The sequence below is a fragment of the Rutidosis leptorrhynchoides genome, chromosome 3 (genome assembly GCF_046630445.1).
Source record: "Rutidosis leptorrhynchoides isolate AG116_Rl617_1_P2 chromosome 3, CSIRO_AGI_Rlap_v1, whole genome shotgun sequence".
NCBI classification, from domain to species: Eukaryota; Viridiplantae; Streptophyta; class Magnoliopsida; order Asterales; family Asteraceae; genus Rutidosis; species Rutidosis leptorrhynchoides.
The window spans coordinates 466655295-466680385 of record NC_092335.1 but is presented as its reverse complement, the minus strand read 5'-3'; the positions used below and the strand labels follow the sequence as shown (position 1 = coordinate 466680385).

Below are 25091 nucleotides of genomic sequence, written 5' to 3'. Positions count from 1 at the left end.
TGCCGTAAAGGTATACGTTAAGGATCATTAGTGATGTTAATGTTCCCATGAATATTATAAAAGTGTAATTAATAAATGTAAATTTGGAAATTTAGGAGTTTAGTGAATTAATTTTGTATTAAGAAATTTTGAGTGAAATAAATGAGGCTCAACTCATGCTCTTAGGGCATTAGTTAGCCAATTATCAATATAACTTATTAACTTTTTACATTAATAAAAAATCATCATAGTTGTTTAATAAATGTTTTTGATATAATTTGAAGAATATATTATATAGAATCAACATTATATGTTAATTATTATATGTTAATTATAGGAACACTGAATCATTAAAGTGAAGGGTAATCAAGCACCCTTATTCCTTCATTGTTAAAGAGTTATTTAACCGAATTTAATTTCTGTTTTCATTTTGTTCGGTTTAGGATAGGATATGAATCTGATTTGATGTTCGGGTTTTGATTTTTCTCCAAAAAAAACTTCAAAATCGAGAATACCAATATATGAACAACCCTAATTTGGACGATATTAATTAAATTAATATTTCACATCATTTTTCCTAAGGAAAACCAGCTACAAAAATGAACCCTTGTAAATCTTAACCTGACAATAACAATGAGTAGCTAAATCAACACACCTAGATCAAACCTTAATATCTATAAAATGTTTAAGGTCACCCACATGAAGAACATATTGACCCAATGCAACTTTCCTATTACCTTCTTCATCAACCACACTCAGTTGCTTGCACACATTCACTCTAAATCGCACCATAGATCGTTGGCCTGGTTCGAACCACAGTTTCTTAAAATCCACCAACTCTTTTTGTGGTGCATTGAACATATTTGGAGGAGAAGTAAACAACAAAACTGTGTGACTTCCACCCATTTTACCACTATTTGTAACTGTCATTTCTATATCGAAAAATACGTCATTACATGCACTTTCAGTTGCATCAATAGCATTACAATTCGATGAGCGGCAACGGTGAGCTTGGTGTAATGGGATCGATATGACTTTAGGTGCTTTGATGAGTTTGTGAACGTACGAAGTGTAGCTTAGCCCGAACCCAAACTGGAAAATGGTTTTGCCTCTATAAAACCTGTATGTTTGTCCGGGCTGGCCCGTTGTTGGGTTTGGTCGCATGTTCGTGTTGGTCATGGGGACCGTGTCCACATAGGATCGTGGATACCAATTCATCGGTAGTCGTCCACCTGTGAATGCACAAGAATTAACCATTAGTTCCAACGAGCAGCAGATGACCCGCGCGTTGCTGCGTAGAATCACTATATGTTTTCTATTTGAATAAAAAAATTAATCAAAAATAAATAGAAGATGATGACGTCACACTCGAATTACTCTTCATCAGGTTTGAGTATTAGTATATATAGGTAATAAAAACAATTTTTTTTTATCTAAAATTAGTTAGAGTAATGTCAGTTTTGTACTTATATTCAAGGCAAGTTAAACTGATTTTTTTAAGATAACAAAAAATTACCTGGATTATAACGACCAAAAATGACATCAGCCAAAGCGCCACCACCTTCTTGGCCCGGTAGCCCGACCCATAAAATACTAGAGATTTTCGGGTCACATTTCGCAAACTCCACATCCACTCCACCACCCGACATAATAACAACGATCACAGGTCCTTTAGCTGCATACGCGACCTCAGTAACAAGAAGGTTTTGTTCACCAGGAAGGTCGATTTCAGTCCTATCGAGTGCTTCAGCCGCTACAGACAAATCTATACCCATTACTAAAACAACAGCATCCGCATCAGCTGCAACTTTTTTCGCCTTTTCAAAATTAACCGTCGAGTTACACTTAATATCACAACCTTCTTCATACACAGTTTTAACATAATCCGAAAGTCCTTTTAAAGGAGATGTGTATTTACATGGGACCCCTGCATAATTCCCAATCATGGCTTTTGTTGCATTAGCGTTAGGCCCGATTACAGCTAACGACTTGATTGAATTTGTGACTAGTGGTAACGAGTTAACGCTGTTTTTAAGTAACACGATTCCTTGTCTTGCGGCTTCACGGGCTAGTTCTTGGTTAGCCTGTGTGCATACATCTGTTTTGCCTAAATTTCCATAAAGTTGGTTTCTTGGGTGACCATCGAAGAACCCGAGTCTCATAAGTGTTGCCATATTATTTGTGACCGCCCGATCGACTATTGTTTCATTCACTAGCCCCTGTTTGACAGCATTTGCTGTGAATTTCTTTAGTGAATCCCCACAATTGAGATCCAACCCTGCATCAATTACTAAACGTTGATAATATGTGGTTAAGGTCCTGATATCCTCACAAGAGGTCTCAAGTTCAAATCTCAGTAGAAACATATTTTGATTGGCCTTGAGAAAAGGGTCAGAAACGGTCATGGGCCACAATTAACCATTTCATGTTAATTATCTTGAACAGAAAAACCTTATCCGTTTTATCCGTTTACGGATAACCAACATTGCACTGCTGAAAAACCTTATTCGTTTATGATAGAGATTAGTAATTTGTTTTACCTGCATGTAAAGCGTCGGCTGCAACTTCCTCCGGTGTTTTAGCCCAATTCTGGCTTCTGAACATGACCAGTAACGAATCACAGTCGGAACTAATGTATCTGCAATACCAAAAAACATATGATATATCACGTATAGTAAACAAACAAATTACGTTAAGCGAATAAAAAAATCTACCCGTTGAGCTTCCACTGGCCTCTAACCATATCCTCCAAAAGCACCTTATCGGCACAAGTTGGTATACCATTAACTTGATTATAAGAACACATAACACTCGCAACATGTCCATCTATAATACAGCTTTTAAATGGAGGGTTATATGTATCTTCCATATCTTGTTTTGTCACCTTCAAGAAAACACATAAAAATGTCAACTTTTTAAACTTATAAAGATCTTAAAAACTTCATATATAGTCATGCAGGGGCGCGTCTAGGTAATGATATGTGGTGTCCCGTGACATCACTAGTTTGAAAGAAAATACAAAATACTTTTCAAGTTGTACACAACACCACTAAAATCAACTATAGGACCCATATATTTGTAGAATTTTTGGTTTTATGGAGGTAAACAACCACTAAGTATAACCACTAAATATGAAGTGTACATTGTAACCAAAACTTCGGGACCCTTTGAGGTTTGATCCTATATTCGCCACTGATCATTTTTCATTTCAATAAAAAGTTAACAAACTTACGAATGCATTAAAATGATATCGGTCGACACTAGTCCAATTATCAAGATCATAAGCAGTGTAATGTTTACAACAAGCTCCGACTTTAAGAAGTTCTTTATCGCCATCTTCTCTTTCTTGTAAACCTCTAACATACGTCGCACCATATCTACTTGTTAAAAGTGGATCTTCTCCTGGCGTTTCTTGACCTCTTCCCCATCTCGGATCTCGAAATATGTTCACATTTGGTGACCAGAACGTTAAACCTGCTACACCAACATTGTACATCGCTCTAGCTTCAGTCGAAACCACCTATAAATAATTACCAAATTTGTTACATTTCAGTTTACAAGCAAAGAATCATCAACACAAACCATTTTCCTAAATTTATCAGATATGTAACATTGCAACATTTTGATATTTGCCGATTATCGTCTCTTCACCAAAAAAAAAGAAAAAAAAAAACCACATATTGATATTTAGTTTTTTTTTTTTTTTTTGTTTTTTTTTTTTTTTTTTTTTTTTGGAACTGCTGATATATAGTTTTTTTACAAGTTGCTTATGTTGATGTTACTTTTTTTTTGAAATTTATCCTTCAAATTTTAAAATTACAACCATAAAACAAAATTGAAACTTAGCTTAGAATGACTTTTATCAAAAAAAAAAAAAAAAAAAAATAAGTACCTTTCCTTTTTTATCCCCGAGAATAACGAGAACTTTATAAGTCAGAAAACATTTTCGAAAAGAAAACGAATTCAACAATAAGTACAAAAGAGGACCCCAGTGAGGCTCGTACCTAAAAAACGGCTACCAACATTATCTGTAACGAGCCTCGCCTAACCTAAACCGAAAGTAAACCAAAACGAAAAGCAAACGATACAACAAATTACAAATTCTAAAGATTACTACGAAACATGAAACCGATATAAAAGAACTCAAATGTACCTTTCCAATAGCATAGAATAAAGATTCATTGAATGAGGCTGCAGTGAGAATAACTTGAGGAAAACTAGTGGCTCCAGGGATCACACTTTCATTAAACCAGGTTGCGGGCCCAGTGTCCGATACACCGTGCAGTGCTTCAGACCACCATCCGTACGATGGTATACCAAGGCGGGGAATGCTATCGGCTACACTCACTAAACTCCCGGCCTTTTCTTGAAGTGTCATTCTCTTCACCAAATCATTCACCCTCGTAATTATATCAAGTGACGTGTCACAAAACTTGTACGTCTTTAAAACAGGATTTTTATCGGTGTCACAAGCATAACGAGGGGATTGTGAGGAAACAATGATCGTACATAACAGATGGATGAAGAGAGTGATGATAAGAGAGGATTTTGCTCTCGTTTGAAACGCCATATCGAAGGAAAACGAGAGCAATTAATTGGTTTGATGAAGGAGAAGATCTAAAATGTAGTGGCATATGATGCTAATATAAACTACAACAATGCTTGTACACAGTCAAACAAAACGTTGATAATTTTGAATCATAACACTATTTTCTGATTACAGTTGTGATATTACCGTTTGAATTGATGGTTTGGGGCTGTTATTACTGATTCAGACTTTACCTAGTTTTTTTCCACTAAATATGGATTATAGGTCTGACTAATTACAAGTTTAAAAATATGATAAATATTAGTCACATGTGGGAATGAAGCTCTAACTAGTTCGTAACGTATACAAAATTACCTTTTAGAAGTTATTTATTGATTTAACATTGCACTTTAACTGATTTAAATAGAGGAGGCATAAAGTGTGATAATCACATGGTCCAAAATCAAAATTCCAATAATATTTGCTTCCATATACAATATGGCAAAATGCACACGTGGGTTATTTACTTTCTTTGATATAAGACTTAAAATTAAAATTTAATGAAGTGAAGTCATATGAAGAACATTAGAATAAGAATTGTTGTGCAGCCTAAACAATTTAACTTGTAATCATTTCGTATTATTTTGAAGTAAGATTATCAATCGATCATATACTTTTAGTTTTATTTTAATATGTGTTATATACCCTAAAAAATATTTTTGTAGAACATAAACTTTAAATATGTGTATTGATGTAAGCAAGATGTAACCGATTACATGTTAAACCGATATACTAATTATGTGTCATTATTTGAATTGAAAAAGTTATGTTAACAGTCCCTAGTTTGATAACTAACCCAACGTTAAAAAGTCCATCAACATTTCACGGAATTTATTTAGCGATTGTTAAAGTGAGGAACCAACCGCGTAATTTATGATATTTGAGTGACCAACCTTAAAAAAATACAAGTGATAAATGTGAAATATGAGACAAAAGTTAGGAAACAACTACATAAATTTTTCTTTAAAAAATACTTTTTAGATCAAAACTTTAGTGTTGATAATCACACATAAACATGTTGATAGCCTACATTAATATATTTTTTTCATATATAATATAAATCACAACAAAAATGAAAGTATATGTAATATTCGTATCTTTAACCCTATTATTTTCTAGTAACTTGCGTCGATAGTGAAATTAGAAATCTAGCTTACATCAAAACACAAACCACTATATCAAATTTTTTGATGATTTAAAAATCTGACTTGCATCAAAACACTTGAACACAACCATTACATCAAAACAAGAATTCAAGTTTACAACATATTTGAACATGGTAGAATATAATTAACCATGATAAACACATTATTAATTTCGCACCCTGGCTAACAAGTGTGTAAACACTACCTGTATGATTTGATAACGCAACCAACTTCGCTATAAACTATGTTAAACAATAATACTTCCTAAGTTGCTATAAACTATCATGCACGTCTTAAGTAAAAAAATAAAAAAAAATCAGAAAAAATAAGTAACCGAGTACACCATGCAAGTACAGTTAATAAATAGAGAAATGGATTAGAATTACTGAAGGTTGATAGTTGATTATATGACGTCTAACGCGAACCTTCACAACAGGTAAGAACAATTGTGGGTAAACGCTACTTTGGCCAGGTAGAAAATCAGATGCCGGGAAACAGAACACGCAGAGTCTCACTCGAGGCATCACATGTTCTTCCACGAATCAAAAGGCACCAGCATCCAAAACGTGAATCACGTGTGGGTAGACGCTACTTTGGCCAGATGCCATGAAACAGAACACAGAACACAGAGTCTCACTCAAAGAATCACGTGTTCTCCAATGACTCAAAAAGGCGCCAGCATTCAAAACGTGAATCGAGTGCAGACTCACCATAAGGATGAACAATAACCATGAGCTGGGAAAGGTTCTACAACCAGACCCTAAAACGAGGGACATAAGTACATCACTAGTTGACATGGCAGATCCCATAAGTACCATAAACGACATAAACCTTCCATCACTGTGGCTTTTATCAATTATTCAATAAGCTTTTCGAAATTTATCATGTTTGAACTGATTATATATACAACCAACTAGTAGTAGTAACAAATCAAGTATCCTTATTAATAGCCAAATAGCCTGCCAAAAGGTTAAACATGTTAATAGTGAGGCTAAGCAAGATGAGTGTATTTTAGTAACGAAGTCGTAAAAGGTTACCGTTTTATGCTCCACCAAACAACCTGACCAAACTCAAGGACCCAAAAGTAATTTAACCACATAAACTTGGGAAGTTGTAATCACTTAAGCAAGAAAGTAGAGAACGAGAAGCAGCAGCAGAATAAAGAACATTCATAACAAGCACAATACTCCACGAACCGAATCCAACATAGTATGTATGTATGTAGCAGGTATCAAGTTGTGAAACTTTCAAATGTTTGGTTTGAGTACTACATTCAGAGCCAAATAAGGACATACGAAGTTAAATGACATGTTGCATAAAGGAAAACCTCAACGTTTGCATTTAGATCCAGCACAATCACCTTCAGCAAATATCTGAAAATTCAAAAAAACATAACTTTATTTCCACCTTCACTGCTGTAAAAGTCGGTCAAGTTTGCCAACGCGTCGCTTTGGGGACTAGCCCGTCCCGACTCCCCCAAAAACAATTTAAATTCAGTCAACGCTAAAAAGTCGGGTCAGAGTAAGTCACAATCAGTCAAAGTCAAGGTTAGGTAAAAAAATAATTATATATTTTTTAGTAATTGTTTGAAATATTTAAGGTTTATGATTGATATATTTATGTGTAATATATATAGATGTTTAGTTTATTTATTACTAAAATTCAACGTTAGTCATCCAACTCGTCCCCGACTCGACTAACTCGTCCCTCCAAAGTCCCGACCTACTCGTCCCCGACTCACGACTTTTACAACCTTGACCCGAAATGTGTTTGTCCTAATATATTGAAATTACAATTACAATTAGTGTGCCAAAAAATTGTCTTTGGAAACTTTGGCCCATTTCAGATTCAGCTTATTGACCCAAATAACATTGCCAAATAAACCGATTCATATAAGTAACAAGTGTCAAATATTACACCTCTATATATTATATAGTATAGTAAATATAAAATTATATAACATACCTCAGCTAACTGATATCAATCATCGAAAACCACCACCTGAACGGCGTTCATATGGTCCAGACCGATCGCGGCTGTATCGATCACCTCCACCACCACCACCACCATCCCTACTACGTCCACTGTAACGATCTCCATTCCTATCAGGACCAAACCGGCCACCACCACCGCCACGTCCTCCACCATAACGATCATCTCTGCCGCCATACCTACCACCTCTATCTCCTTCACTTGGACATTCCCTAGCAAAATGTCCTGGCTTACCACACTTGAAGCATTCCCCACCCCCACCCCCACCACGGCCGCCACGTCCACCGCCACCACCTCCATAGTCACGATCACGACCACGATCACGTCCACGGTCACGACCACCATCATAATCCCTGCCGCCGCCACCACCACCTTGAGGTTGAGCCTTGTCTACAGTGATGTTCCTACCATCCAAATCAATCCCGTTCATTGCTTCGATAGCATCTTCCATTGCATGCTTATCATCAAAAGTGAGGAAACCAAATCCTCGTGAACGCCCGGACTCCTTGTCTAAAACAACCTATATAATATGAAAAATATACTCATTTACCAATATATACATATATCATGCTCTTAATATCAAGTTTCTATTCCTTTCAACGCAAATGACTAAACTAGAGGCCTACCATGTAAAGCAAAACAAGACAGACTCGAAACAGATGATACGACAGTTACGGTTGCGTAAAACTCTTTTCTATATCAAATCCTATGCGCACAAAACTGAAACAACTGAATCCACACTTATGTAAGAAAAGAAAAAAAAAAAAAAAAAAAAACAAAAACACAATAATATAACGTTAACCTCTACCAATAAAACAAAATGTATAACTCTGAACTTTTAAACAGATATTTAACCTAAAGTCACATAGGCACGTGTTTGAACTGAAGTATTGCTTTTCAGCAAACAGAACTATTCTTCTATGAAAAAGAAAAAAGAAAAAAAAAAAAAAAAAAAGTAAGATCAGCTAGACTCAGTTTACATTGTTACAATAATTATCAACACAAGTTCTTAAAAAAAAAAAAAACAGCATCAATAAATTTATTAAAAAAAGCATGTGATCCATATTACCCTTGCATCAAGAAGATGACCAAACTTTGAAAAAGCATCTTTAAGAGCTCTATCAGAAGTTGCCCATGCAAGGCCACCAACAAAGCAGCGGTATTCGACATCATCTGACATGTTTACAACTGCAAACACAAGTAAACAGAGTAAATATTGCACTCACTTGAGGAAGTAACTATATTATTAAAATTAACTGCTTCCACAGTTACATGGGGTGGTAACAATAAAATTAGCATTACCCGACTCCAGTAAATAACTCAAGAAAGTAACTATATAATTAACATTATTGACTATACGTATATCCTAAAACTAGATGCATAGATAGACGAAATCAACTAGCAATTATATTATATATAGGATAGTCAGATTGGGCCAGTTATACTTCACAGCTAAACAACCATTGTAAATGTTAACAAGAATAACGAATACCAGTCTGTTAAAACTAGTTTTATTGACAAAACTTAACCTAGAATTACAATTTACCTTCCACTAGCTAATGCGGCAAAAAAAAGGAAGTGAACCAATCTATATCACAATTTCATGTTCCCTGTGTTGTTGTTCTATTCGAAATCCTTTAACCTCACACTCATTCTTCGAAACAGGTATATGTGATTTTACTTGGGTGTTGTTTGTTTTTTAAGATGTTTTGGTCCGAAGATCTGTGGACCATGTCTATAAAGAAGACGTGGCCTAAAGGTCTGTATGTATGTTAAATATGTATGTATGTTAAATATTGAAGACTGTTCGTTTTTATGTCTGCAAAAAGGTTAATTCTAAGTGTGCGAGGTTGCAGACATAAAAAGACATTATTTTATCTTATGTCTTCAGAAAAACAATCTGCAGTAAAAATGTCAGCGAGTGCGCAGACATAAGACATAATAAGATGTGCATGCATACTGAAAAACAAACGACACCTTAGAGTGACAACACAGATAGGTTAGATACAACACAAAATTAAGTAAATTGACGAGTAACAAATAGACATAAACAAAATGCCATGCTTTTTAATTTTTTATCAAAATACACAGATCCAATATCTATATATACACATACATACGAACGTAGATAATTCAACAAATAGAATCATCACAATCCATATGATATAGCATAAGAACACACCCCAAAAATTTAAGATGAGACAATTTTAATTTACTAAATAACTGTAGTAACTGAATCTCAAACATACGATCGAGCATGATCCTAATAGTACTATTATTCATAGCAGTAAACAATTAGATACTAAAAAACATATAATTAGAAGCATCGATTGCAGATCAGTCAATAAGGATAAACAGAACCCGAAACCTAATAAATTTATAAACACTGAGATCTAACATTACAATAATTAATTGCGATTTCATAAAGAAAGAAGTAAATTATCGAGTGTGCTTACAGGAGAAAGAATCGATCGATACAATATCTTCGAGAAATTTAGCGTTCGTTTGACGAAAGTACGATAATATGTTGATTGTATGTAAATACATATATATATATTCGTGCCCTATCTATATCTATATATCTATATACGAAACTACATACGGGTTAAACCCGAAACCTAATTTTGAACCGAACACTGTATTCAGGAGGCATCGGCTTAAATGTTTCATATTTGAATCAACAGCAAGCGTCGATTTAATGACGACTTAACTGACTCTAAAGTGAATTTTAGGCAGCATTTAAAACCCATGGAAATTTGATTTTACCATTTTCATGGCGTCTCAATTTTATTTTTAGTTTTTTTTTTTTAAAAAATTCCTACTTATTGGCCGGAGGTCCACTCGGAAGCAATCTCTCTATCTGTCGAATAGAGAAATATGATTTTCTCTATTTTTGAGAGTGTTATCACTCTGGATGGAGAAATGGCTTGTCTTTAGTTTAGAATAGGGGAAGGATTGTCTACATCTCACCTCCTCCATACACCACTTATGTGGTATTGAGTTTCGTTGTTGTTGTTGTTGTGGTCGATGTGCCTCTAAATAATTTTTCGTAATTTTCTATTGAGTGCCTTTTTCACGCATCACGTTTAGTGCGTGTAGATCCGTGCATGTCACCGAGCATTTAACTAGCTACACTATTATTACCCTGAAACACGCAAACACGGGCAACACGCACCATATGTCATGCGTGCTCCTCGTGATAAGATCACATTTTATGATATTTTTAAAATATTTTAGGATAACGTTTTATTTTCCTAAATATAATGACATATTATATTATCGATTATTTTCATCCTTCAAAAAAGCATCAATGGAGCATTTTCATTTGCTTTTCATTCTCGGAAGTTACCATCTTAGTCATTTTTAAATTTTGTTAATTTTTCTTAGTGAAAAATTTCTTAAAATGATGAGTTAGAAAATGTGCATTTGAATTTATACTTTATAGGTTACATATGTGCATTTGAACTTTTGTTATTTTTCAAATATAGAGTTTACATAGGTTAGAAATGTGTATTTGAATACGTTACTAATGTGCTAACGTATCTGTCAATTGAGTGTGTTAGAAAATGTTTAAATATTCTTATTTCTCCCAAAAATCAATAACTTGCAAAAAGCTTTTGAAAAATATACTACATGAGCTAAAATTAACACTTGAATCACTGTTTGCATGAAATAGAAGGTTAATGTGACATCCTTGAATTTTCGAGGTAGTGCGCGTCGACCACTATCATGGGTGCGTGACGCGTACTCTGTCGAGCTGGCAGAGCAGTTTTCTAAATTAGAAGAATTTAAGGGCTTATTGTGTAATTTCATTTGTTAGTTTTGAGCTGAGGTTCTTGGACAGATTTTCATTATATTATATTATATTATAGCTACATACTAACTGTGATTAGCCAGATTACTATTCATGAGGGCATTTTTGGCCATTTCACTTTTTGCCCCTTCTCTTTCACTTGTCTTTTTCCTAATTATTTTACAAAACTTACACAACTATCTACTGCTGCCCAACTGGTTACTACCGGGAATAACCACCGGATTTATCACCAACACCTTCAAACACTTAGAATTGGAAGGTATTTATACTTATATTCCTTTTTCTGAGGATCTTTCCCTTGTTCTTTGTAGTGACAATTTCTGCTTATTCATATACATATAAATTGGTTTTGGGGCCAGTGGCGATTCCAAGTTTATAAATCAATGGGGTTTCAAAAAAATTTCAGCGCTAATCAAGTAATCATATTAAAATGCTATTTTAGTGATTGTTTAACTTCAAAAAAAAGTATTAATTCGACAAATATATATGGGGTTCAAGTAGTATAATTTAGCGGTATCCTATACAATTTAAAAGAAAAACTATAGATTTGAAAAATATATGGGATCATACATTTAAATTTAGTGGTGTCCTATACTATTTAAAGGGTATTTTTCTACTTAAAATCTTCAAACTAGTTATGTCCCGTGACTACACGGGTCTCCACTTAAATTCGTCATTGTTTTGGGTGGGTACAATTTTGAAAGTCATCTCAAATGTATTCATCTCAATGATTTCTTTTAATCATTTTCCAAAATAATGTTGTTTGTATATCCTCACAGGATAAACTAGTGGTTGAGACCATGAATCCTTATATCCTTACAAGGAGTACGAAGTTAAAACTTCACTAACAACATATTTAGGGGTGGCCATTGAAAGGCTCGAAAACGGTCACGGGATAACTCAGTTAGGCCACGTACATTTGAGTTTCGCCGGATCACTTAAATAGAAAAAACATTATCTGGAAATATGTATATATGCCTATATATAGATATAGAAATAAAGAGGATGATGCCACTTGTTTCCTTATTTTTCCGTTATATCTCCACATTCAAATGCTAAATTATAGAGAAATGAATGGCATCTAATTTCATAGATGTAGGAAAAGAGTTGGAAAAAATAAAAAATAAAAATAAAAATAAATGAAAAAACAAAAAAAATAAGGATCCATACAATAGATCTTCATTCCATTTACTTTTCTAGGATAGAAGACATACCAGGTTGTTGACAACCAAAAAGTTGAAATTTTGACCACCATTTCTTTCTTGGGTCATAAAAATTTGTTAATTTCATCATTTCAATTTTGTTATCTTACCTTGCAACGATGTCTATGGGTAGATTCAGCAAGGCCATTGCAGCAGTCAAGGATCAAACTAGCATACGCCTAGCCAAAGCTGGTAACCGAGCTGACCTTGATGTTGCGATTGTGAAAGCCACATGTCACGATGAGTACCCCGCCGAAGAATGTTACGTCCAAGAGATTTTAAAACTTACATCCTCTGAATCATCGCCTCTTAATGTAGCTGCCTGTGTTAACACCATTTCTCAACGTCTCAACAAGACCAGGGACTGGGTTGTGGCCTTAAAGACACTCATGTTGGTTCAGCGATTGCTTCATGAGGGTAACCCTGCGTATGAGGAAGAGATTTTTAATGCGACAAGGCGCGGGACCCGTCTATTAAACATGTCTGACTTTAGGGATGCACTTAGATCTAACACATGGGATTATGCTGCTTTTGTTCGAACATACGCTTTGTTTCTTGATGAGGAACTTGAGTACAAAATGCAAGGGAAGATGAGAAGAACACGCGATTTGCTTCCAAAGGTTTATGACGATAATGATGAAGAACATACGAACGTAACTAAAGATGTAGTTGTACCCGTTAGTGAAATGACAAATGACCATATATTTGCTCGATTTAATCATCTGATGCAACTCCTTGAGCGGTTTCTCGCTTGCCGGCCAACAGGTTACCCATTTTCCTTCGGTCATACATCCACCATCTTTTTTTAATATATCCACCATAATTGTGCATTAACAACTTGTATAGTATAACATGTTAATGCAGATTCATGGTAGATATATCAAAAAAGATGGTGATATACCCACCTTTTTTTATACATCCGCCACAGTATATTGTACCGGTACATCTTGTTAATGCACAGTTATGGTGGTGTATCATAAAGATTGTGGATATATCATATCAATGCTTATAAAAAAAGATATTAGATATTGAATATATCATCACCTCTTTCCCCAGCTATTGTTTTTGTATTTATATCTGATGCATTATTTATATACGGAGTATTATATTATATTGATAAATAAAAATAAACAAAGATCGATTTTTTTTTCTTCTGATCAATGCTACCCGACCCACCAGGTGCAGCCAGGCATCACAGGATGATAATGGTGGCTTTGTACCCAATTCTAGTACAAAGCTTTCAGCTTTATTATGACATAAAAGAGATTATGGGTGTATTAGTAGATCGGTTTGACGAGCTCAGCGTTCCACATTCGGTTAAAGTCTCGGGTATCTATCGGAGGGTAGCTAAACAATTTGATGACCTTGACATGTTCTACGATTGGTGCAGAACTGTCGGCATTGCAAGGACATCCGAGTATCCAGAAATCGAAAAGATTCCACAAAAGAAATTAAATGCCATGGATGAGCGAGTCAAACAAAAATCAACAGAAAATAAACAAGAGGACTGATCTATATATCTTCATTTGTGTAAATATAAGTTGTCTTAAGCATATTTTAAATGTAACAGAAGAATGAGATTTAGAAAAAGAATGACGAAAATAAAGAGGTGAAGAGCTACCTCAATGCTATCACAATTAAATACATATCAACATACATATCAACCAATACAGAACCAAGAACCGAATCAAATTTAATGCCATTTCTAAGCACAAAAAAAATATTGTATCTCAAGTGCACAAACTCCTTAATAATACTGGTAATACACTTACTAAAGTGATGTAATTCGGCGTTAAACCATCATCATCTTCCATTTGCGTTTCTCTAAACAATTCCAGCACTTTAAATAACTGTTTGTACCCAGAAATACACCACCTTGTTGTGGCATTTTATCAAACAGCTTTCGCGCATTTTCAACTTCCCCAAGCCTTGCATACCCATCCACCATCACATTCTAAACACAGCTTAGCATATGCTTTCATCTCATCATTTTTACCATATAACGGTTAACTGGTAGTTGAAGGCTTGAAAATCTCTAGTGGATAACCAAGTTCAAACACCATAACTGCAGTTTTGGGTTTTTTGTTTTAAAAAAGATGGAGTAATCATTTTTATCAACGCAAACACCCTCGAAAGCACCACACATGCCATACATTCTAACCAAATTACTTGACACAAACTAAACATTATAAACATTATTTAATACGTGCCTCAACAAAAAACAATGACTTTGTTCATCAATTCAATCAGTTTTTGCACACTTTTTAAGCAGAGCTGGAAACTTAAATTTAGTAGGTTTTACAAACACATTCATTCGTTTAAACAAAAGTGAAGATTATAATCCATCGTAAGTATCACAATAAGTTCTGACGACCGAGTTCCAAGAGAAGCAGTTTGGTTGGTGTCTTTCCTCAAACATTTGGCGTGTATGTGCAGTTTGGTAGACCAGAAAGAGCGTAGAAACAAAATAAGTCCGGTTTTTATGAGTTAGATGTGTGTTTGAATAATATCTCATTTGGTTAAAAACTCTTAGTTTGATTTTTTATATTCATATGCTCAACCGAATGTCGAGCCAAAGAATTGTTAAGACAATTTGTAATTGTGGTGGTGACATGGCAAGGTGACGGAGTTTTTTTTGGGATGGCGATTACATGGTAAAGGTGGTGGTAATAAGGTTAGTAGTGGAGAAAGTGTTGGGAGCCTGTCAAAGTATGATTGGAACTTTAATTGAAAAAGATGAGAAAATTTATTAAAATAATTGTATAAAGCCTATGAATCGAAGGGTGAAAACATCAAGCACACCACTAGGCTCATTTCACGCCCCATAACGCGCGTTAGCAACAGCCTTATACGCTTTGGTGTGTCATTTGTTTGTAACCTATTCATTTGAATATGTATGTTTAAAATACCACAGTAACAAAGGGTAAGAACTTCCCTTTTCTATTAAGCTTGGCTTAATGAACGATATAAAGGCGAACGTAAATGCTGCAAACTAAAGGGTCTCTTTAGAAAGAAGAGTAAACATCAAATTACAACTAGGCTGCGACAAAATAACCGATAGAATTTATGGCAATCAAGTTGCTCCTTATTCATGTTTTAACTCAAGGTATTTAATTTACCGAAAAATGAGTTTCGTTGCAAACAAAATAGGCGCCGTCTATATGACATTTGTCACTTCAGTTTAGCAAATAGCCTAGGTGCAACCTGCATTCAAGTAAGGCTCACGATCAGATGAGATGGAACGAAGTTAGACAGGTTGATTTGAGTGACGAACAAAAAAAAACTAAACGAAAAATAAACTTACGCATTTGTCTACACATTGCCAATAATCGAAGTACTGTCCAGTGCAATGTTTGTGGCCAGTCTCATCATTCTTAACCCTTTTCACACATCCCTGCAGATTTAGAAATAAACCAGATTTGAAACACACATTGTATAATTACATAGTGAGTACATACATTTGAAATATCTTCAATAAATGGTGTATAACACTGACATAATAGAAATTTATCAAACATAGACCACATCACCGCATATTATATTGATTATATAATCGTACAATCGTCCTAGTCAATATTTGAATGAGAATTAATCTTTTAATCTAGAAAAATAAGACAAAATAGTTATGACCTATGCATGCTTCTTCATACAAGTGCATATTATTATTGTTATTTTACTAATAAACATTATGATGATATTGGTCATAGTTTCCTGCTGTTGCGGCCGGTGCTCGTTTGCGCGCACGTGAACTCTTAATGCTACGATATGACATTGTCTACCAAATTCCAACAGAAGATGGACGACCGAAGCCATTAAGCCAACTACAACTTTTCATTGAAAACAATAGATCAAACTCCCTATAAATCAACTAAGTAGACCTTTCCAAACCAGATGGAGCAAACAAGGAAATGGCATATGTACCACATAGTGAATGAAAAGAAAAGTTAAGGAACGAATCATACAAACTGGAAGTACTATTATAAGTTTCCATCTATATGACTATATCAGATGCACATAAACACAAAAGTATATGCACAATAAACTATAAATTTTGATGCTAAAAACAAATTGCATTAGCATTAAGAGTCTAATTTGTTTGTAAGTTATCTTATAAGCAGTGCTTATAAACTACTCCATTAAACAAATTCAAATACATCATTTCTCTTTCCATAGACCTTTTCTATAGGCAACTACCAAATAAGAACTAAAAAGAAGCCCATTCTAAACCTAATTTCCCAAATTCACAACCTTTAACTTCAAATATGAGTGGCACCAACTACTCTAGTGCTTATATTTGATATATTAAACTAGCCATTCAATACTGCCAATAAAGAATGTGAATGATACTTTAATATAAAAAAAAAATGGCCAAAAGTATTCAATACTTAGCAAAAGGTCCAACTATCGAGGGTTATAGTAATTGAACGCTCTTTCTCAACTAACGTATAGTAATAGGTTAGAGTATCATCCTCTTCATTTACTAACTATCAACCACAGACCACAGAGACCAAGTAAATGACGCATCTATTAGCATCTGCCAACAAGTACATACTACATTGTTTCGTCACTTTTTAGCTACATTTCCATTTATAAGCTGGTTTTGTTAGTAAACAGTTGACCTGATTAACATAACCATCATAGTGGTAAGAACATTAGATATAGTGGTAAGAACGTTAGATATAATATCGTAATTTTCACAATAGTAAGCATTGTGGCATTAGCAAACCCGCATCGCTAAAGTGTCCCCTTTATATTTATTTATTTATTACATTTATTATCATTATTCGAAATTATAATACTATAGGTAATCTCCTAAACAAGGTTCACTCATCCTTTAACCATCTTTTCGACAATTTATTCACTCGTATCAATAATAGCTCAACCAACTGATATATCCTTATCAATAACTTATATATTCTAATAAATCAGGTACCTCCTTATGCTCATATGAAGTTCTCATTTATAGACAGTACTGACATTTAATTTTACTATTGATAAGAGATTTTAACAACAATTGACTATATTAGTAAAATAAGATATAGTACCTGATAATTAAGCCAAGCTCTAACACACTTAGGTTTGCACAATTCTTCAAAGTACTTCTTCTGATCAACCGGTTCTTCGTCCGACCTTCATTAAATTAAAATTTATAGAAGGAATCAAACAACGAAACAAAAGTATATATATATATTATATGTAAATGAATGAAAACTTACATAATATCAACGATAAAAGACTATGATACACGAATCGATTAAACAATTAACCTGCAGAGGTGGCATCATTATTAGAATAAGTATGTAATTATGTAAACCCTAATTAACTGCCAGATCGATGCGAAAGAATAAGAGTGAAGTAAATCTGATGTGATTCAGTGTATAAAAATGAAGAATCGAGATATAATTTTACCGTCAAAACAGGGAGCAGCCGTTCAACTGAAAGATGAGAGGAAAGGGTTTACTTTTTTCTTTTTTATTCGTTGCGTGAATTATGTCGAGCCTCTACAACTTTCGAGAACCCTTGGTGGTGTTTGTTTGAAGTATTAGGGTGTGTTTGGCATCCTACTTAACCGAGTCGGAGTCGAATCGAGTATGAGAAAATTTAGGCTTGGCTCGTTTAGCATTTAGTCGGCTCGAACTTGATTTGTGTTCGATTAAACAATCAAGACTGTGCTCGAGTTCAAGCTCGGAAAAATAGTTGGAGTTTGAGCTCGAGTAATCTTAAGAAATTATTATTTTAAAACTAACTTTTGAGATTAAGATAAGAAAAAATATAATGGTTGGTCCCCAAAGTTCGTATCAAAAATGAAGTTGGGACCTAAAGTTTAAATTGATCATGAGTGGTCCCAAGTTTTTAAGTTTGTACATGTTTGGTCCCATAGTTAACATCTTGTTAATTCAAACCACTTAAGTGAATCACATGACAAACACGCGATGGCCTTTTCCGTCTTTTTATTTGTAGCAAAATAAAACCTTATTTTATTTTGTGACTATATAATATACCAAATTCATATTCATTATATCAAAGATTCGTTGCTCATCATAACCTTCGTTCATCATTTTCATCTACAAAATTAGTCATTCACCATTTAGATCATTAAACATCAAATTGAGACCAGATTTGAGTTCTTACATCAAACGAAGCTTCGTCAATCATCATAGGTGATTAACAGATTTAAAATCACCTCGATCCATATCGAATCTTCGTTAACCAAAAAGACGGATGGCGTAGGTCAACGGAACAATCCAAAAACTTTCAGCGAAAATTAAAATTGTAGAATTGTTCACATATATATCGTGAACATGTCTGCATATTTTCAGGTTGTAATTCTTCCTTTTGATCTTTAATTCGCGAGTCAAAGTTTGCACTACAAAGTCAAAGTTGTTATACCAAAAACTTGAAATCAAAATTAGGATTAATAGCTTGTTTTTAGGATCTGAAATCGTTCAATGAGTGTTAGAAATCAGATTTAGAATCATCTTCGTGTTATAAGATTAGTTTAATTCCAAGCATAGATTGACTTTTGATTTATTTATTTTCTGTTTGTTTTAAACTAATGCTACTGTTGCTGTTCATCATGCTAGATCAAAGAAGTTTGATTTTGAGATTTAGTTACACCTAGATAAGTTTAGAAGGTGCTACAGGATCACTTAATTGAATTACGTTGATGTTGGCGGTCGGGTTTTAAGAAGTAGTGGGTTAATTGCATTACCGGGTCAATTTTATATTTTAAAATGACGATGATTGGGACATGGTCGTCGATCTGGACTGTTTGAGGTGTGGGAAGTACGTGGTCAATCCATACAATAATTTATACAATTAAACTCTGGGATAGTTGATTAAATAAACTCATAAACACTAAGTGGCCATAATTGCATTATGAGGGATAGTTGGAGACGATTAAAAAACAAGGCGTTGAAGACAGCAAAGTAACAATCAAATTGGCCATTGAAGATATTGCCAATGAAGAATTGTTTAAAAATATTGTAGATTGAATTTTTCTAGTACCGATTGAATTTTGTGATGACGGCGGGGTACACTTTGGGGTCTATTACTTGGGTTTGATGCATTAAATGTAAAAAGACCACATTGTCCAGCATGTCTTTGTCACGTGATTTGATTAACTGGTTTGGATTAACGAGTTGTTAACTATGGGACCAAACGTGTACAAACTTATAAACTTGGGACCAACCATGATTGATTTAAACTTTAGGTCCCAATTTGATTTTTGATACAAACTTTGAGGACCAACCATGATATTTTTTCTTAAGATAATTGTTTAAAAGTCTACAAAAGATCTCAAACAGTTACCGAGTATTAATTAAAACTCTAAACGTTGAATGTAAATTTAGTTCGGAGTATTAATGGTTAAATTTTCATAAGTATTGAATCTTTCATTTATAGTTTTCTACATATATATGTAAGTTGTTTCACATTTTTACGTGAGATGCAAAGGAAAATAATGTTTGTTTCACTTAGGAGGTGACTAACAAAAGTATAAAAAAATAAGAGTATTATAGAGACTTTTTTGTGCTGTTGGTCCCTCCATTATTTTTTTTCTTTCCGAAAAGCCAATTATATTAAAACACGAGAGGCATAAGGGAGCCCCGCCCATATACAATACTCGAAGAGCTGTGCTTGGCCCAACTCTAAAACTCGAAAACACAACAGGAGCAAAAACCATTAAGCCTTGAAAACCTAACAAACAGAAAAAACTTAAGTTGCCGAGACTGCAACTATACAAAATGAACGAAGCTATGTAAACTTAAACCTTGCACGAGTACAAGACCTCAGAACCCTAAGTAATGTACGCCCTCGGATTCGTAAGCCACTGAAGCCATTCGATCTTCAAACCTTTAACCCGAGAGGAGATCCATTCGAACGATTTTAGTTGAATTTCCATCAAGGCGGTAGGCCCATTCCAACTTGAACCCGCAAAAACTTGTTGATTTCTATTCTTCCACAATAAGTATGCACACGTCCACTCCGTAGCTTGCCAAATCTTTGTCCCCACCCAAGTCGTAGAAAGATTGATTTTTCCCCGGAATCCTTCATTTACACTTAGATTAATGATTGGCCCCAATCCCCACCACTTGTGTATTCTTTCCCAAATATCCAAAGAGTGCTTACAAAGGAAAAGCGAGTGGTCGATTGTTTCCACATCATTATCGCACATAGGACATATTATTGAGTCAAGATCCACTCCTCTTTTGTCTAGATCAACACGAGTCGGGATGCGTTTCCTTAGAACCCTACATATGAATACCTCTACTTTACTCGGAACCAAGTTGTTTTTGAGTGTTTCCTGCATATGTCTGCTGTCCGGCAACGTCTGATCATCAATTAGTCTCGCCAATTTTTTTGTTGTGAATACCCCGTTTGTTGCTAGCTTCCAAAACCAAACGTCATTACCCCTGTCCTGTTTTACATAATTATCAATAAGGTTGGTTAATTGCTGAAGTTCATCGCTTGCTCGACCAATAATATCTCTGTTCCATCTCCAAGAAAACCTCTGCGACTGCTCTTCCCATGAAACTCGATCTTTAACTGAGGCTGACTTGTCTGATTCGAGATGGTAAAGCCTTCGAAACCTCTCCCTAAGTGGTGAATCTGTTAACCATAGATCGTCCTATAAAACAGTGTTGCTGCCGTTGCCAATCTGTTTAATAATCGAACCGCTGAAGCTCATGCCTGACAAATTTATATCGCAACTTGCACGCACAATATTTATCCACACACTACCTTTCCCTTGCGGCCTGTTAGGGCCCATAGGAACGAGTAGCCCATTAGCGCCATATATACTTTTTAGAACACGGGACCAAAGTGAATTTGGTTCGGTTTTGGCCCGCCAAAACCATTTACCCAAGAGAGCAAGATTTTTCCCCATAAGAGACCCGATATTAAGACCTCCTTTGCCATAAGGCATAAGAGAATCTTCCCATTTTACCCAAGTAATTTTTGAACGCTCACCCGACCCGCCCCAAAAAAAATTTCGTCTAATACTCTCAAGGGATTTAATGACACTCGAGGGGGCACGAAAGAGAGAGAAGTAATATAGCGGTAAACTATTTAGAACCGACTTTGTGACAACCCGGAAATCTCTGACCAAATTTAAACTTTAATCTTTATATGTTTCCGACACGATAAGCAAAGTTTGTTAAGTTAAGTCTCGAGAATTTTAAACTGTGTTCATACATTCATTTAACCTCGACCAAATTTCGACGATTCACGAACCATTACATAAGTGAATATGGTTATATATATATATATATATATATATATATATATATATATATATATATATATATATATATATATATATATATATATATATATATATATATATATATATATATATATTATAACTTGAGAATGCTAACAAAGTATTAAAGGTATAATACTTTACAGGAACGTATTTGTTCCAATATTTTTAACGAAGGAATTATAAGATAATATCAGATGATTGAATTATTAGATACATTATGATATGATTACGGGTCTCTGTTATGAGGTCCACTATGATTTAAGAAATCTATTCTTTTTAACGGTATTCGGAATAATTAGTAAAGTGATCTACATATGAGAACAAAGTGTCAAATGACGAAAATTAGATAAAAGTTAGCGGAAGACTAAAATTATAATAATCAATTGATTTAGTTTCAAATGTACGAAAACGTTTTTTTTTCGATATAATAAAAATCGATTATTAGAATGTCTTTGTTTAAATAACGTGAGTTAGAATATTAGTTGTTAGATATATAAATAGCTTGCAACGTATATTAAAACGAGTTTATGTATATTAGATATATATGACTTCAAATTAATTAAGTAAACGATAGTAACACTTGCTTATTGATTCGATTGATATTTAGATATGTCAATTAGTACGTTAAGAAGTTAAAATAAATGCTAGTACATAAATGAACTATACCTAGTTAAGTTTTAGAATGAAAACGTCATATTATATAATGAATTTTATTATTTAAACGATTATTTTTTGAAAAACTAAATATTATATTATTAGATAAATATAAATATTTCAGACATATATAATATGTATAAATTTATATTTCTAAATGAATATATATATATATATATATATATATATATATATATATATATATATATATATATATATATATATATATATTTTACAAAATGATAAAATATAATATTAACTTAGTCATAAAATGTTTTGATTTAAAATAATATTATTAAATTTATTTTGATAAATAACAAGGCGTTGATTTAAAGAAGCAAATGACCAAAATACTCAAATGAGTAACTTACATTTAAATTAGTATAGTTATTGGTGAAATAAGTCTAATTATTGATAAATGTACGTGTCGCGAAACGTAAAGTACAAGTTTTCTAAGCGTACGAAAGGAAGTTCGAAAAATTGGAACCGGTACGTAAGTCGAGCGTCAGCGTACAATTCATCGATGCTAAAATTACAAATCAACTATGCACGAGAATATAATATAATATTTAATTAATTCTAAAGATTAAATATATTATATATTAAATAATATATATATATATACATTACATAACTTGTCGGCAAGATTAGAAATGGAATGTGGACAGCAAAAGAAGCTCATGCAATCGCATGGCTTCTCCTCTTGCCTCCCATGTGATCGCATGAGGTGGTTAGGTGGGTTAAGTGTCTATAAAACGAGTTCGAGCTATTTGTGATTCAATCATTCTCAACTCTCTATCTCAATATGTGTACTCCGTAATATTTAATTTTATTTATTTATTATTATTAATTATTATTAATCTTATTATTATTAGTATTAGTATTAATATTATTATTAGTACTATACATAAAATATTACGACGAGGGTATGTTCGAGCTATTTCAAAACAGATTTTTCGAGAGGGATAGAGTTAAGGAAATTATGGGTTATAGCTATAGAGGTGATTGGTAATATTCGGGGGAATGCTCGTGAGGTCAATCTAGTGTTTATCGTCTCCGTCGTGCCTACGTACTTTCCTGCAATATTGAATCTCAATATTAATACGTGAGCACTCATATCCTATCTTTTATATATTAATAGTGTATCCCTGACTAGTGCTCGAATATATAGGATTATGCATGCTTATACGTTTGATATTTTCGTTAGATAGGTTATGTTGAATCCTGAATTAGATACATATGCTACTGAGATAAGGTATATGATTTGCATGTCGTTGGAAATCTGGCGAAAAATTAATAACTTTTCATTTAGAAAGCGTATGGTTTCGATAAACAGATTAAAAGATATAGTCAATTGAATTATCTATGATTTTAAGTATCATTGTTAAAATGATTATTATTACTATCATCGTTATTATCGTCGTTATTATTATTATCTAATTATTATTATTATTATTATCATTATTAGTATAAATATTATCATTAAAATTGTTATTGTTATTGTTATTATTATTATTATTATTATTATTATTATTATTATTATTATTATTATTATTATTATTGTTGTTGTTGTTGTTGTTGTTGTTGTTGTTATTATTATTAATATTATTATTATTATTAGTATTATCATTAATATTGTTATAATATCTATTATTACTAGTATCATTATCATTAAAACTAATATTAGTATCATCTAATTATTATGATTACTATTATTATCATTATTATGAATGCGATATAAAAGAGAACTAAAAGCTATTAAACAAATCGATTAGGAAATAATGAGTATGTGTATCATGATTCAGTTAAAATATTATTAAGATTATAATTTAGATAAAAATATCGTTTTCATTATTTATATCATTATTAGTAATATTATTATTACGACATTAGCATTACTATAAAAGATTATTATTTATTATAAAAATTATATTTTCATTAGTAAATATAAATATTATCATTATTATTATTATTATTATTATTATTATTATTATTATTATTATTATTATTATTATTATTATTATTATTATTATTATTATTATTATTATTATTATTATTATTATTATTATTAAAATAATTAATATTAATATTATTACAAAATAATACAACTTTTATTTAATAATATTATTTTACCAAACAAAAATGTGATACAAAGATATTTTTACCATACGTAATATAATTACATTAATAACACATACTACTATATTTTTATGATATTAAGTGAACTTTATAAATTTTATTACATGAGATATATAAAAGTATATTTTTATTATATATAAACTTTAATATAAATTTTAATTATTAATAATTGACTTGTATTATTTACTCTATTAAAAATCTGATAAATATATTTAAATATATATAACGACTATATTTATGTATATAATAAACATGTATAGATTTTGGAAGTCATTTTGGGTCAAATTGACTTTTGTTGACTTTTGCATGATAA

The 25091-nt window shown here is 32.9% G+C and overlaps 4 protein-coding genes across 5 annotated transcripts; 1 reads left to right on the top strand and 3 right to left on the bottom strand.

Annotated features, from left to right (window-relative positions):
* Positions 1-639: 639 nt before the first annotated feature.
* LOC139898087 (beta-xylosidase/alpha-L-arabinofuranosidase 2-like) lies at positions 640-10305 on the bottom strand. 2 transcript variants are annotated; one of them, XM_071880800.1, is made up of 8 exons: positions 10295-10305; positions 6855-6898; positions 4133-4464; positions 3212-3499; positions 2694-2863; positions 2520-2617; positions 1496-2257; positions 640-1211 (listed from the first exon to the last, which is right to left on the bottom strand). In XM_071880800.1, the coding sequence occupies exons 2-8, from the start codon at positions 6883-6885 to the stop codon at positions 640-642; spliced, it is 2253 nt and encodes a 750-aa protein (XP_071736901.1). In that variant the 5' UTR covers positions 6886-6898; positions 10295-10305. The 2 variants fall into 2 exon arrangements, with proteins under 2 accessions (XP_071736901.1, XP_071736900.1); XM_071880799.1 differs by lacking the exons at positions 6855-6898; positions 10295-10305 and having other exon boundaries at positions 4133-4549.
* Positions 6859-10255, bottom strand: LOC139898088 (glycine-rich RNA-binding protein RZ1A-like). Its single transcript, XM_071880801.1, has 4 exons — positions 10161-10255; positions 8774-8892; positions 7678-8224; positions 6859-7085 (listed from the first exon to the last, which is right to left on the bottom strand). The coding sequence occupies exons 1-3, from the start codon at positions 10249-10251 to the stop codon at positions 7697-7699; spliced, it is 738 nt and encodes a 245-aa protein (XP_071736902.1). The 5' UTR covers positions 10252-10255; the 3' UTR covers positions 6859-7085; positions 7678-7696.
* Positions 10306-12839: 2534 nt separating the features above from the next.
* Positions 12840-14231, top strand: LOC139901637 (putative clathrin assembly protein At1g03050). The gene is made up of 2 exons (XM_071884328.1): positions 12840-13485; positions 13900-14231. The coding sequence occupies exons 1-2, from the start codon at positions 12840-12842 to the stop codon at positions 14229-14231; spliced, it is 978 nt and encodes a 325-aa protein (XP_071740429.1).
* A 1416-nt stretch (positions 14232-15647) lies between these two features.
* Positions 15648-18245, bottom strand: LOC139898085 (cytochrome b-c1 complex subunit 6-1, mitochondrial-like). Its single transcript, XM_071880798.1, has 5 exons — positions 18130-18245; positions 17937-17987; positions 17766-17850; positions 16025-16114; positions 15648-15924 (listed from the first exon to the last, which is right to left on the bottom strand). Coding segments are annotated over exons 2-5 (210 nt in total). The 5' UTR covers positions 17939-17987; positions 18130-18245; the 3' UTR covers positions 15648-15891.
* Between the last annotated feature and the right edge of the window lie 6846 nt (positions 18246-25091).